Raw genomic sequence first — 13725 nt, forward strand, 5'->3', positions numbered from 1 at the left:
GTCGCCGCCGACCCAGACGACGCGGGTAAGCCATATGGAGCGCTCCTTCTGGCGCTGCGGAGGGGCGAAGCCGAGGCGCCGCTTTTAAAGGGCCAGAAGCCCGATATTTAGTCTCAAGGTCTTGTGGCCCGGCACAGACGGGTCAAGTGACACATCCCCGAGGCGGAGACCACTCAGCCGGGAGATCACGAGCCGCTTCCACGGCGATACATCTGAACGTGCAACAGCGCCGGGGACCACGTACAGTAACAGGCTCCATGCTCTCTCCACATCTGTCCCTGTTGACATGACTACGTGCAAAAAAAAAACCTCCATGTGCCATTCTGCATCTCATGCAGAGAACAGATTATTATTCTAGAGAGCACGTTCTGGCAAGATGCAGGTAAAGCTATATGCATTTCAGTGTATCTGTAGTGTGCAATTAATAATTCAGCTTGCATCACTTCACCTTATTACATGAATCTCGTCTTATTTGGTCGACAAGCACTCAATTTTCTCTCGTAAAATTATAATGCAATTGCTGTAATTCTCTCTGTGCGTGTGTGTGTGTAAATGGATAAATAATTTAGAAAAGAATAAGCACCGGCAGGACTCAGCAGATTGAATTTCTGCAGGCCCAGAAACTCAATTTCTTGCAGCACTACAAGCCCACAGCTGACGCCGGGTCATCCTCTGCCCTCATCAATCAAATTATAGGTTAATATCGTTACTTCCCACTCGCCGTTCCGAAAGACGGCGTGGAATCGCAAAGCGGTCCAGATGTGAGGCAGTCAGGTTTATCTATGCTGGATGTGCTATCATCGCTAATGACACATTAGACATCCACTTTCCCAGTGGGAGACGTTGAAGGGGGGGATGTGTTTACAGGAAACAGCAACAGATATTAAATCTTCTTATGAGTGCGTCGGACCGTTACTTGAAGAGGGCTTTATTGTTTTTTTAAGTCTGTATTGGAGGTAAACCTCTTTTAAATTGTAATGTGCAGTGCAACATTTCCATTCTACCTTGGCAGAAGAAATACAGTTTAAAGCCTTTGTATTCCACATTCAACACCAGCCCGCAGGGTGTCAGCACGAGGCAGAGAGCAAAGGTCAAAGTCTATCCGGGCAAAATGATAATAACCACCCTATCTATTATCTCTATATCTCTATATCTCTCTGACCAGGCTTTTACCTCCAGACCTCACAGAGCAAATTGTCACTGCGCACAACAAATGACACCGGGGTCACTCAAGATAGCAAGTGCTCGTTAGGAAATGATTATGAATGATTAACTATGATGATGTTTTTTCTCCCGTCACCAAGCAACCCTCCCTTTATACGCCTCTCTCTCTTCAACATGTGTTATCTCCTTTTCTATACCTTGTTTTTCTTATTTATTTCTGTGCTTGTACTATATACAGTATCGTTAATCCACCTCTATACCGCCGCTTTTTAACCCCTGCAGGAGGGATCAATAGTTGGCTTTCGCAGAAGCCCCACTCGATTCGTCTCGGAGAAGATCAATGCCTCGGTTACTCATCTCATGCTGGAGAAGAGGCGCAGTCACCGACGTGCCGCCGATGAGTCAGCGGCAAACCCCGAGCAGAGCACAGGCGGGTCAGTTACACCAGACCGGTACCATAGGTCTGATAGTCCGATAACCTGCGGCCGAGAGAGGTAAGACGAGACTGATCCTCCGTCAACAAGCATCCTGATCTCATACTCTGCTGGCAAGATCACCAGCAGCCTGTCTCAAAAACAATCCTGTGTACCAAACGTCCACGCTTTATTTAGAGAGACTTTTACTATCTCTCTTCCATGAATACCATGGAAGAGGATGTGACTCATCACAAGCTTCACATTATCTTCATGTGGAGCAGGAGCTTTGTGTTTTGGGCTGAACCCAACAAGCCATGGGCTGGTGCCAAACTTTCAAAGTTAAAAAGCAGCCTCCTGAATAATGAATTCAGACGGGCTGCATAATTTATCTACATTTTCCACTATGGCAAGGGCATATTTCACCAAACGCCTGCCCCTGCATGGTGCTGTGCGCCAGCCTTCGATCAACAAACAGCATCGCATATCAGCCGCTGTCGAGCCGCGTCTCCGTCATCGGCCGCGTCGATAACGGAACTGCCAGCGTTGTGTGTGTTAAATGGCACAAATGTAGCTTCGGAGATACTTACACATTCAATCCTATCGACGTCTACTTGAAATCTTCCAAACACACATCGCAGAGATGAGCCAGAAAGACAATAGCGGCTACTAATCATGACAGCAGTTGCAGTAGCATTGCTGCAATTCCTTCCAGCTGATGAAGCACTCTCTTCACTCAACTCCATTCTCCAGCCACTTGGAGGACAGCTACTCTTGCCTGATGTTTTTAATGTCTGAAAAGCTGTCAAAACATTTTAGGGGCAAGTTTGTATGTCCCCCGTCTTGGCAACAACTTTTTGGCCGCTCAACAGCAAGGTCTCAGGTTTTAATCCTCTAACAGCCACAGCCACTGCCAAAGTGTTCTTGAACTAAAACGCTGAACCACAAGCACCTCACTTATTCCAATAACTTCAATTAAATTAAAAACAAAATAAAACAACACAAAACATCTTCCTTATGTCTAGCCCACAATCCGGCCGTGTGGTCAAGAAAGCATTACCGACGGATCTTCGTCTGCCAGCGCGAGCCCTACGTCCCATGGCTGTCCTGGTCTCTGGGGTGACCTGCAAGGCCCTATTCGCAGGTGGGCGTTCCCAGCGGTGGGTCCATTTTCCACCGTAACAGAGCGGGAATAAAGGAAGGCAAGAAAGCCTCTTACAGGCATAGTGAGCGAGCACGATAATCCCCTCTGTGTCTGCTCTGCAACTTCACCTGCGGCTAATCCATAACCTGATAATCCTACAGGTGAGACTGCAACACGGACACAAACACACATTACACTAATGTATGCTTATGGACATATACATACGTATATACACACACACGCACACAAATATTGTCAGTATATTGACAATGCATTATGCACACACTCTTTCTATCTCTCGCGCAAACACACACACATGCAGATGAACATACATCCTTTAAAGGCATTCGATGCAAGGCTCCAACATGCAGCTACTCCCCTGCTCTTCGTCCCGCTCACATTATAGTTTATGTTGTCAAACACGCATGCAGCAGTGTTCATGTCTGTGTTCAGGCACGCCATGTCCGTACATGCATGTGTTTATGTTCTTTAAACATGCAAATGTTTTCACATTGAATGTCAAGCATAGAAGACGCCTGACATAAAGCGGGCCACCCCACTATCTACATGCACATGCAGTGAGAGGGTTAATTCCTGGTCAGCATTCATCCCTCCAGGCCCCGAGGAGCTACAGATTCTTCAGGGTTCCACAGCAGTACCACTACTACTACGTCTTAACCTTTTCAAAAGGGAAACCAGAGACATTCAGTGACTAGACGTTGTAGCTCTGGAGGGCCGGGGGTTGGGAGGACAGCTGCTCCTAACCGTTTGCGCATGGCATGGCCACATGCACCTTGGGTGGGGGGGGGGGGGGTTCCGGGACACAAACTGGGAGTCATCCAGTCCGATTCGAGCAAAACTCACTTTTGTCAAACCTGTCTGCGAGGCGGGCGCGCATGGCAGCGCCGGCGCCCTGGCCTGGGTCCTGCAGTTCAGAAGCTTCCTGCCTAATGGTGGTCAACCCTAACTGCTCTGTGGGCACCAGAGAGGCCGTGGCGGGAGAAAACAACACACACAGGACAACAAGTCAATACACCCACACATACCGCACACATCCATTTGTCTATAAATGCACTGTAAACGTGTCTGTATGCGTCTGTCCCTGCAAGCATTGATAGCAAGATGAGTTTCACGCCTGCAATATGAAAGATGGAAGTTGGACCAAAAAATGCTTGTAGCTTGCCAAGGAACGCCCCCCTGTGTCCAACTCATGTAACTACCTCACTGCTGCAATGTATTCATTACTTGTCTCTCTGTCTCCCAGATGGCATCTTCAGTCGCTTGGCAGCCATGACGACCGTGTCATTATCTTCCCAAAACAGACAGTTATAGTTGACAGTTGGCTGAGCTGCACGACGCTCACAAACTCGACCCACCGACACCGTGACGAGATGTCTGCTTACATTCGAATACAAATCAATCAGGCTATCCAGGACTATATGTCAAAAGGCTAGTTTAGTTTGCTTTCATAGTGTGACATCATTCTACAGTGTAATGTGTTTTTTGTGTTAGTAAGAGCTTGTGTAAAAGATGCTCTGAGAAACCTGACTAGTGTAGCTCCCACTATTTACCCGTTTCTTAAATACATAAGAATAAAATAATTTCCTCTGTGTGTGTGTGTGCATGCGTGCGTGAATGTGTTGGGAGTGACAGATATGACAATGTGACAGATTGGCAGCCAGCAGACGTCATCGGCAGGCACGTGGCGGCTCACTAATTGGAGCAAAGAATCAAGAGGTCAGGCTCCAAGAGATTACAGTAGAGGCAACAAGGAGAATCCAGGAGGGAACACATGTACAGTACATATACCAACTGATCCCGTCACTGGAGATCCCCACCGTTTAACCCATTCTTGGCTTTAAACGTGGCAGTGGTAAACACTGTCATACAACTTATGGACTCAATGAAACCCCCAAAAAATGTCCGTTAATGTGATGTTACTGAAAGCCTCACGCCAATTGCTTTGTATATAAACAAGAAGAAAAGAAGTAAATCTAATTAAGTTCTGCCATGTGACTCGGTCAATGTCCTAGAAGACATGTACAAGTACCGAAAACAGTACCCTGTCTCAAAACATAAAAATACCAATGTATTGGCTTAAAGCTCAAGTGCTCTTTGTCACAGTACTTCGAAATATCCATTCTAACCTTCGATGTTCATCTTCCTAAACAGCAATTAAATATCTGGGAAAACCTGTGGCCTGAGGACAGCGTGGCGCAATTGGCGCTCATCTCTGCTCACGATTTGCCCCGCTTTCTATTTCTGGAAGCTGCAAGAGGCATGCAGCCCCTCACACACACACACACACACAACACACACATATGGATACAAAACAGCACTGCAGTCATACAGCATGTGCCAGTCACTATTAAAAGCCACTGGATGAGCCGACCGCATCCCTTCCAGGACATTCTCGTGTAGTTTCTCTCCGTTGGCATTGTGTGAAATCCAGTGCAGTCTGCTTTTTAAGCATCACACATGATCCACTTTCCAACTCTGAGGAAGAGATTGTAGGCATCTTCTGCTACACGTGCAACTGTGTCCCACACAGCCCCGAAGTTTGTCATTCACTTGAACAACACAGCTGTGGTTGAAGCAGCAACAAGGGGACATAACCTGAACACGTCCCTGTCCAGGGCCCTGGATGTGGATGGCCTTATGGTGAGGTGAGGGCTCAGGAGGCAGGAGCGCTCTTTAGACGGTCACGTGGTTTTTAAGTCGGCGAGGTAATAGGCTGTTCTAGGACTGAGTGATCTAAACGAGCTTGCCGTTTGACATGCAAAATAACTTGGAATACTTTTCTAACAATTACACAAGGAGAGCATTTTAAATACATGTTCGTATTTGGGCGAGTCGGGCCACACCAACACACACATCCCACGGGCTGCGATGCGACTGCGGGAGGTCAAGATGCAAGCGGCTGTCGCAACAGACAATTATATAATGATTGCGATGCTAGATTCAATACATTACATAAGGTCACACGACGCATCCACAGCATCATGCCAAGGATACTGTGCTGCCTGGAGCAGGCACCTGCAGTCCGCTCGCCCTCGCATCGCCAGCCGGTGCCAGAAAAGAACTACCGGCACAGCGAGGCACCCCGCACACGCATGCCGCATTCCCGGAGACTACAGTTCCCGTTATTATGCCAAGCGCATAACCCAAAATTCGCAGGATTACACACACACACACACAGGCCGCTCTTTTCCCCCCAAATCAGGCCTAGTTTTGTGACGGGTCGCCAACTAATCGGCGGTCGGCAGAGATTAAACGAGTTTTTCCGAAGCTCACCTCCCTCACTGTGTATCTTCTTGCCTCTCCGGTTGAAATACATCTTGCTGGCGACGAACGAGTGTCGGTAGTGAGGCTGGGGCGAGGAGGCCGGAGCGGTGGCATGCTCACGGCTCACCGACAGCGCGGGGGAGTGCGGCTCCGGGCCCGGGCTGCGGTCGCTCCTGCGCCCGCCGCCGCTGCTGCTGCTCCTGCTGCTGCTGATGATGATGATGATGCTGCTGATGATGATGATGCTGCTGCTGCTGCTCGCGGAATATTATTCCTCGGCTCGACCTGCAGAGGTGATGTTGTCGAAGACAGCTTTAAGCCAGCGTCAGGCGATCGGAATAATTGACACGCTACTTCCGGTTGTTTATAAAGTACGTTATGCATGGATCAAAGGCGACCTGCTCGAATTCCCACGTGATTAGTTCAAACACGAGTTTACCTGTCGAGATCTGTTTGTCTGCTTAACTGCGTAGTGGTACAGCTACAGGCAACTTAAACAAACATTTTATATAAGATTCATATAGAAAATATATATTTTCACATATAAAAAACGGAATTTCCCAGCTTGGGATAAATAAAGTATCTATCTATCTATCTACCTAAACACATTTAAGATTTTAACACAACATAAGAAGTTCACTATTCATATTCACAAATGAGCTAGTTTGTTAAAATAGCCCATGGGCATTTTTTCTGAAACAAATAGATTTCTTTTTGCATTAACTTTAGGCCTCCAAAAAACTGTTATATTAAGACCACACATCTATGGCCCAGAAGTATGTCCTTAAAAATCATCATATCTCTGTTAGTCATACAGCACTGTAATTAGTGTAATACTTAATGCACCTCCTATGATGTGTTCATTTTGAGAGATTATTGTGTTAGTTGATTAATCAATTAGTGGAATAACAGTTAGTTGGAGCCCTACATTAGAGAAGTAAAATGAGTCAAAGAATAAAGCCATAAAGGCTTCATATCACAAATAAGACAAATTTAAGAAAATGTATTTGTAAAAAGAAAAGTCTGTTTAGCTTTATTTTGAAGGGCAACTGTTCTATCTTTGCACTCATCCCTTCTGGCTTTACAAGTCCGATGGTTCAGCCGCCACGGGAGCGTGCATCGAAAGATGAGATGCGTGCGCGCACCCGGTCTTTAGACGCAACATGTACAATATACCCATACTTTCGGGGAAACTTATATATGATGGTGAAAACTATTATAGTAAATACTAAAATGTTTATACAAACATGTCTCCCGTCTCTTCGCGCTTCTTCAGTGCACAAAAAAAAAGTCGTACTATATCTACGGCCATAACAAAGCTGCGTTTTATTCCATTGTTAAAATGCGGAGAAGAAAACCCATGTCTTCACTTTTATTACATAGTAACGTTCTGTTTTATTTTACTCACAGGTCTTAACAATACATATTGATATTTCAAAAAAAATCGATTTTCCATTTTATTAAATAGGAACAGAATAAATATTTACTTCTGCACTGAGTGGCCACAACCCTCCAAGGTGGACATCCACTGAACAGAAACCTTCTGAGAACCAGGTTTGTTAGGACACCGGACCTTTTCCTTCAGCACCCCCCACACATACACTTAACCCACACACACTAATCACACTCTCACAGTCTTACATACTATACTGCACCAGTCCTGCAGTTTTGTTAGTGACAGTAGCTCCTGTGTACTGTTAATGTTGACGAACAACGTGACCCTGTCGGGAACGCGACGATGAAGTGGTTCAGCTAAACAATCCACCTGTGCTACACGAGAAACGCCAATCTATCTGTGGATGTCATGGAAAACAAAAACCATAAAGAGCATACAGGTTTATCATAGTAGTCACACTGCCTTTTTCATGAATTGTAATGGTACTGGAAGATGTGTGGTGAATGGATACTCATTAGCAGTAAATACAGTTGGGCAGCGGGGACGCAGTAGATGCTCCCGACGTCAACAATGTTCCAGGACATGGCTCATTAAAGATTTCTGAATTTTGCTGGAAACCTGGAAAACTCAATCTATGTTCCAGGTTTTTTTTTTATCACAACTCACAGGTACTTCATGACACAGGTCCCAGGGTGTTTGTCAGGTATGGATCCAGATAAGCCATAGGAATCAAGGGGAAACATGATTTCAGGGGTTTCAAGACTTTGTTTTTACGTGGAGATGAAAACCAGGCATTGAAATTAAAAAAGTTTAAAATAAAAATAAAATCTGCCTCTTTTCTCTGTATTGCACAACTCAAACTACATTACATCTCTGAACTCCTGATTATCACATGCCTTTTGCATTTCATTTGAATTGTTCCGCTCCTATGGGTAATGTTAATGTTCTTAGTTTGGTTAATTTGAGTGGGTTATTTTGATGGATGAACTGCACTGGGATTATATAGGACTGGTGTATGGAAAGACCTTAAACAAATAATATCTGATGTTCAAAATTAAACATTTCAAAATTAAATACACCGCTCATACACGTTACATTAAATCATACATCTCTTAACCAACTGTAAAGGGACAATTTAAAATGGACATTGAGGCTTTAAAAATGGTTAATGTTAAAAAATAAACTGAAGGTTCCCCGTTTCCAGTCTCAACAGATGACATGTGAGGAGCTTCTGGCTTCAAAACCCTTAAAAACAAGCACTGGTGAGTTATTTACAGCTTCTACCGAATAAATCAAATCTAGACGTGATCCGTGTAGTCCAGTTGGGACAAGAGACGTCACATGTATCAGACATAGAGGAGATAAAGTGAGACTAGTCAGCAGCAGCTGCAGGGCTCCTTAAGCATTAATGCCATCCATGGACATGGGCCTCTGAAGCTCAGTGACAGAGACCAGCAAATCAGGTCACAGGAGGAAGAAAATTAAAACAATAAGTTGCTGAAAACAAGGAGTCTAAAAAAATAAAGTTTTGTTAATTCTCTGCATTTATAGTTTCTTTTTTCCCCCGCACTTTTGGTTTAACCTTCTTCAACTTCAATACAATGGATATTTTTTTCAAAGAAATTAAACCATGAAAGCGCTTATGTACATGCAAAGCCAACTTGGGTCTGCTCAGTTCGGCCAGCCAGGAACATGACAGGTGTGTGTTTGTGAGCAAATCGTTCAGTCGTGATGCACTGCCAGTATGGGCTGCCTGCAGATGGGGCAGGTGTTGTTTTCAGAGAGCCAGCGGTCAATGCAGTGGATGTGGAACTCGTGAGAGCAGGGCAGGCGGCGCAGCTTGTTGCCCTGGGCATACTCGTTGATGCAGACACTGCACGCACGGCCAATCTCCCCCTCCAGGCTGGCCTGACCGTAAGTGCGCGTGGATAGATTGTCAATCTGCTCTTTAGTCAGGCCCCTCGGGTGTTCGTCATCCTCTTCATCGTTGAGCAAGAAGAAATGTGCCAGCCGCAGGATGGGTAGGGTACCGTTTTCTACCAGGTTGTTGGTGTCTCTGCTGGTGGCCCGTCCTTCTGCGTTGCTCATCACCCCTCCTCCGAGTCTGGCCTGCCCACCCTGATCCTCTTCACCCACCACAAGCCCAACCCTCTCCTGATCTACCCCTCCCATGCCAACCTGGCCAACTGCACTCTCACTTGCATGCAGACGACTGGATGGGCTGGTGTTAGCATTTGTGCCACTAGCATCTGTATGGCTAGGTGCAACCGTTTCAGAATCAGCCTCAGTCTCCATTAGTGAGCTAAGCTCCCCAAATCCAGTCATAATCTGGCGCAGGATGGAGCGCAGTGCAGTGGAGTTGGGTTCCCCCAGGCCTGTCTCGCTGATGCGCCTCAGTGGAATCCGGATAGTGCTCACATAGGTGCGGATGCCAGCTCGCTCAGAGCGGGAGATGGTCCGTCTGAAACCACCACTGTCACTTTCAAATGTGACAGTATTCTCAGCGACCCGCGCGCGTGACCGTGTTCGGCTGGCGATGCTGTCCCGATCACGGTTTTCACCGGGTCGAATCCTTCTCACCTGCAGGTCCAACATGATGGTTGGGTGCCGTCGCACCGCTGAATTTCCTGCCCCTACTACATGCGATTCGCTCTCGCGCTCTCCTGTCTCTACAGCTGGCTCTGTAGGAGCTGCAGGATCTGCTACAGCCTCTCCTGTCTCCATGGAAACAGAGCTTGTGCCACTGCCTGGCTCAACAGTGTGGATGCTAGGGTCACTGACACCACTGCTGGATGGTGGAGTGGTACTGACAACAGGTATTCTGTGTAAGGGGGACCGGCTTCGCCTGGACAAGCGGGGTGAGGCCCCAGGCCCTGGTGCAGCTCTGCGTGCACGACCACGCGATCGAGTCCTACTGCCACGTGATTCATGTCCCACTGCTGGGGCCTGAGACTGGGGTGACACACGGGGACAGTCTACAGGAGCAGATGTATCACCACGCCCCTGCTCAGCTTCTGCATTGAGGGCCTGAGGCTGCGAGGGTGTCGTTTGATCAAGGGGAGGGTTGGGATCAGTTGGAGGTGATGCTAAAGAGTGCAAAGTGGCTCCTCTCCTCTGAGCAGCAGCTGGAGAGGGCTCTGGTGCAGGAAGTGCAGGGGGGCTAATTGAAAGAGTGGTAGCACTGCTACGTGTACGCCGCGTTTGCATCCTTCTACTGAGGGCTGGGCGAGGGGAAGGGTACGGGGTGGGCCTTGACATGGCTGAAGGACGGGGGTGGGAGAAGGAGGAAGCATTGTGTAAAGAGGATGAAGCTGCATTTGGGGCAGTCACTGGCAGCTCTGCGGTGTCACTATGTTCCCCCGGCTCTGGCTGATCATGGTTGATGTTGATCTCCAGGCTAAAGCGGAATTCTCCACTGTTGGGGTTGGTCCGACTGACGGCGCGCCACGTCTGGTTGCCACTCTGTCCACTGCGAGTGGCATTGCCAGTACGTCTGAAAGTGTTCAACCACTCCAGCAATGAGTCACCATTAGAGGTTTCAGCCCCAGGCTCTGTGCCTCCTGGAGAAAAAAAATGGGTTAAGACAGTACACTTACACGTGTTCATCCCAAAGTCTGGTCTCCTCCGTAGAAAAAACTTATAGAAACATTGCCACAGTTTTAGCCAAGCTGTTTTATGCCATATTCAAGGCCAGCATATACAGAATGTGTTGCAGCCTTGTTTAAATTGAGCCAAAACTGGTATTTACTCGTCATCTCTTTTACTGTTTTCAAAGTCCAGTCATAAACCGTTCGCTGTGTAGTAGTAATGGTGATTTACACCGACATACAATATTGTCACAAATGAAAGTCAGATTTGGAAAATTCTGAAGGAGAAAAGTCCCTTATCTTCCTCCCTACCTGCACCTCGTCTTCCTCCGGCACCTCGATCCTCTCCCTCACCACTGCCGCTCTGCTGTTCTCCGGAATCCGCAGTCTGCGAGCGCTGCTCAGTACGGGGCTGGGACGAAACTCGCTCTTTTGCTCCATCGAGACGCTGCCGCAGCTCCTCGGCGGTCACCTCCCCTGTGAAACATGTGGTCGGGCAAGGATGTTACGTGCCGTCAAAGCAGCTTGAACATAACGAAGTATCCCTGCTGCTATATTGACAAAATAGATCATCAGAAGATTATCTTTATGATACATTATGATTGTGGCACAAATAGTAAACTTCATGCGGCTAGAATATATGTGAAGTCAAGCTATGCTGGCAATCCCAATCATTGCATTGACATAAAAGGAAGAGTTCTCTCTCACCAGGGGTGCCTAGCAGGTTGCTGTCTCTCATTAAGCGGTACTCCTCTTCACTCAGTTCATTGATGAAGTGATAGTACGCCTCCTCCCGTCGAAGACGCTCTGCCTGCCTCCGCCGTTCATCTCCCCCACTAGGAGGGTCCATGACCGTGGAAAGTGCTGGCAGACAAACAAGTGGAGGTGGAAGTCAGGGATGGAATGTCATCTGAAGCTACCAACTACAGGTTTTACATTTCAAAGCTGTAAAAAAAAAAATAAGGGCTGAATCTACACATTGAACCTATGCAGCTCAGGAGGCCATGCTCTTTTGTCATCACAATATGTTGCACAATAACAACACAAGCTAAAGACTATTTGATTGTCAAAGAAAAAAGAACAAACGTCTTGCTATGCAATGTATCATGCACTTAGTTGGTTGTATTGGATACAAGAGCAAAAATACTATGCCAGTTGGAGTTGTTCGATCACCTTAGCCTTACAGTGACTAATCTCTAACCAAGGACGACAGTGGAGACAACGCCATCCATTTTCTATCGAAAGACTCCAGCAGCAAGAGACTGGGAAAGGCTACAGTGATATTCGCAAACGTTGCTAACGATTAGCACGGAGACCAGTTGCGTAAATTCATCGAATATAACGTGGATAAAATATCGATTCGTCCACCGCGAGGAACAGCCAAGACACATCCTGTTAACGACGTAGTCTTCATGTGAGTTTAACACTAGCCAAGTTACAACAGTAGCTACGGAAGGCCATGTTGAAGGCAGGGGCATAATGCAATAAAACTGGCGTTGTCATCCTGGTTAGCCACCAATCACCGGTCTAGAGTTAATGACGGACACGCCAAGCTTCCAATCCCTGTCCTACAGGGGCGGGGCACGGCGAACTAAACGGAGGTCTCCACCATGTAAACGCAGGGCAAAAAGGGAAAGACAAAGAATCTTGTCAGCATTATTACAGTTTTTGTCAATAAAGATGTTAATACCCGGCGACGATTCAGTCAGCTACTAGCCAAACACGACAGTCGGCTTTGTGGACCTTTCAAGGATGCGAAGTGTCATTTTGAATGCGCAACGCTTTACTTGCTAACTAAGCGCTAACGTTAGCGAACAGCAGCCCGTCGACACCAGTTAGCTCCCTCGCCAGCGAGCTGCGAGCCACAATAATTCCTCAGATATTAACATGACAGACAGCTTTATCGAGCCACTGCTGTACACGGACGTTAACACTTTAACCCAAGGATAGTTTTGTACAAGTTGACAACGACATTAAACGGAATTTGGTACCTGACAAAGCAGCTGTAATATGGACGGTTTGCTTTCCTCTCCCGTCTCTCTCAAACCAAGATGGGACCAGTGGTGCTACATTAGACCGTCCGTCGTAAACAACGTCCCTGGCCACAGAAGTTCCTACGTTTTGCAACGTGTGCAATTGCGTACATGGCTCAACGTTTGTTTGTCCAAAAATTATTCATCCATTTTATTTAAATTAGCCTCGAAATCAACGATATTTCACTGGGAAATTGTGCAGTTTTTACTTTCTGAAGTTTAAACATGATGCTTCTACAGTATAAGGAAGAATGCTCTCAACATATAATTATCTTTATGTAAAGTCTTGATCAATTTAGGCACTGTTAAAATGTATTAATGTAAAAGCAGACAATATTCAATGTATTACATTTAACACTTAAATACATGATATTTATGTTTATTCATAAATAGCCTAATGTCTCAATACCATCCTGACAGATGGATGGATTTAAAAAACTAATCCTAGAACATCCTTGCCAGTTACCTCCAACTTAAAGAAATACATGGGGAAAAGGTGACAAGAAGTTGCCACACATAATACCCGGTGTCATTACAATGCATGAAAGTTATTTTTATAGCTGAACAGCATTAGAGTGTATCACATAGTTTATAAACTGATGTATATATTTGTCTTCATATTTGGGGTAGTGACTGTTTAAAGTATTTCAATTATTCATGTCTTACACATCGCCACTGTTTTTCCAGCATTCCCTCCGAACCC

The 13725-nt window shown here is 46.3% G+C and overlaps 2 protein-coding genes and 2 long non-coding RNA genes across 8 annotated transcripts in view; 2 read left to right on the forward strand and 2 right to left on the reverse strand.

The window, feature by feature from the left end:
• The window catches only part of atp8a2 (ATPase phospholipid transporting 8A2), a 48377-nt gene extending 42021 nt beyond the window's left edge, over nucleotides 1-6356 (reverse strand). For 2 of the 5 annotated variants that reach the window (XM_035619790.2, XM_035619789.2), the window contains exons 1-2: nucleotides 6016-6355; nucleotides 3586-3693 (exon numbers count right to left, since the gene is read on the reverse strand). In XM_035619790.2, the coding sequence (XP_035475683.1) occupies nucleotides 3586-3693; nucleotides 6016-6058 (151 nt within the window). In that variant the 5' untranslated portion in view covers nucleotides 6059-6355. Of the gene's footprint in view, nucleotides 1-3585; nucleotides 3694-6015 lie in introns of all 5 variants that reach the window. The other 3 variants (XM_035619794.2, XM_035619792.2, XM_035619791.2) reach the window with 2 other exon arrangements.
• On the forward strand, nucleotides 246-4367 carry LOC118291499. Its single transcript, XR_004786681.2, has 3 exons — nucleotides 246-382; nucleotides 1447-1658; nucleotides 3986-4367. It is a non-coding gene; the product is annotated as an uncharacterized LOC118291499 (long non-coding RNA).
• LOC124849760 lies at nucleotides 4378-6020 on the forward strand. Its single transcript, XR_007030294.1, has 2 exons — nucleotides 4378-4458; nucleotides 4894-6020. It is a non-coding gene; the product is annotated as an uncharacterized LOC124849760 (long non-coding RNA).
• Nucleotides 6357-7309: 953 nt separating the features above from the next.
• rnf6 (ring finger protein (C3H2C3 type) 6) lies at nucleotides 7310-13077 on the reverse strand. The gene is made up of 4 exons (XM_035619798.2): nucleotides 12981-13077; nucleotides 11698-11853; nucleotides 11302-11466; nucleotides 7310-10962 (listed from the first exon to the last, which is right to left on the reverse strand). The coding sequence occupies exons 2-4, from the start codon at nucleotides 11837-11839 to the stop codon at nucleotides 9125-9127; spliced, it is 2145 nt and encodes a 714-aa protein (XP_035475691.2). The 5' UTR covers nucleotides 11840-11853; nucleotides 12981-13077; the 3' UTR covers nucleotides 7310-9124.
• Between the last annotated feature and the right edge of the window lie 648 nt (nucleotides 13078-13725).

This window comes from Scophthalmus maximus, chromosome 21 (genome assembly GCF_022379125.1).
Source record: "Scophthalmus maximus strain ysfricsl-2021 chromosome 21, ASM2237912v1, whole genome shotgun sequence".
In the NCBI taxonomy this organism is placed as follows: Eukaryota; Metazoa; Chordata; class Actinopteri; order Pleuronectiformes; family Scophthalmidae; genus Scophthalmus; species Scophthalmus maximus.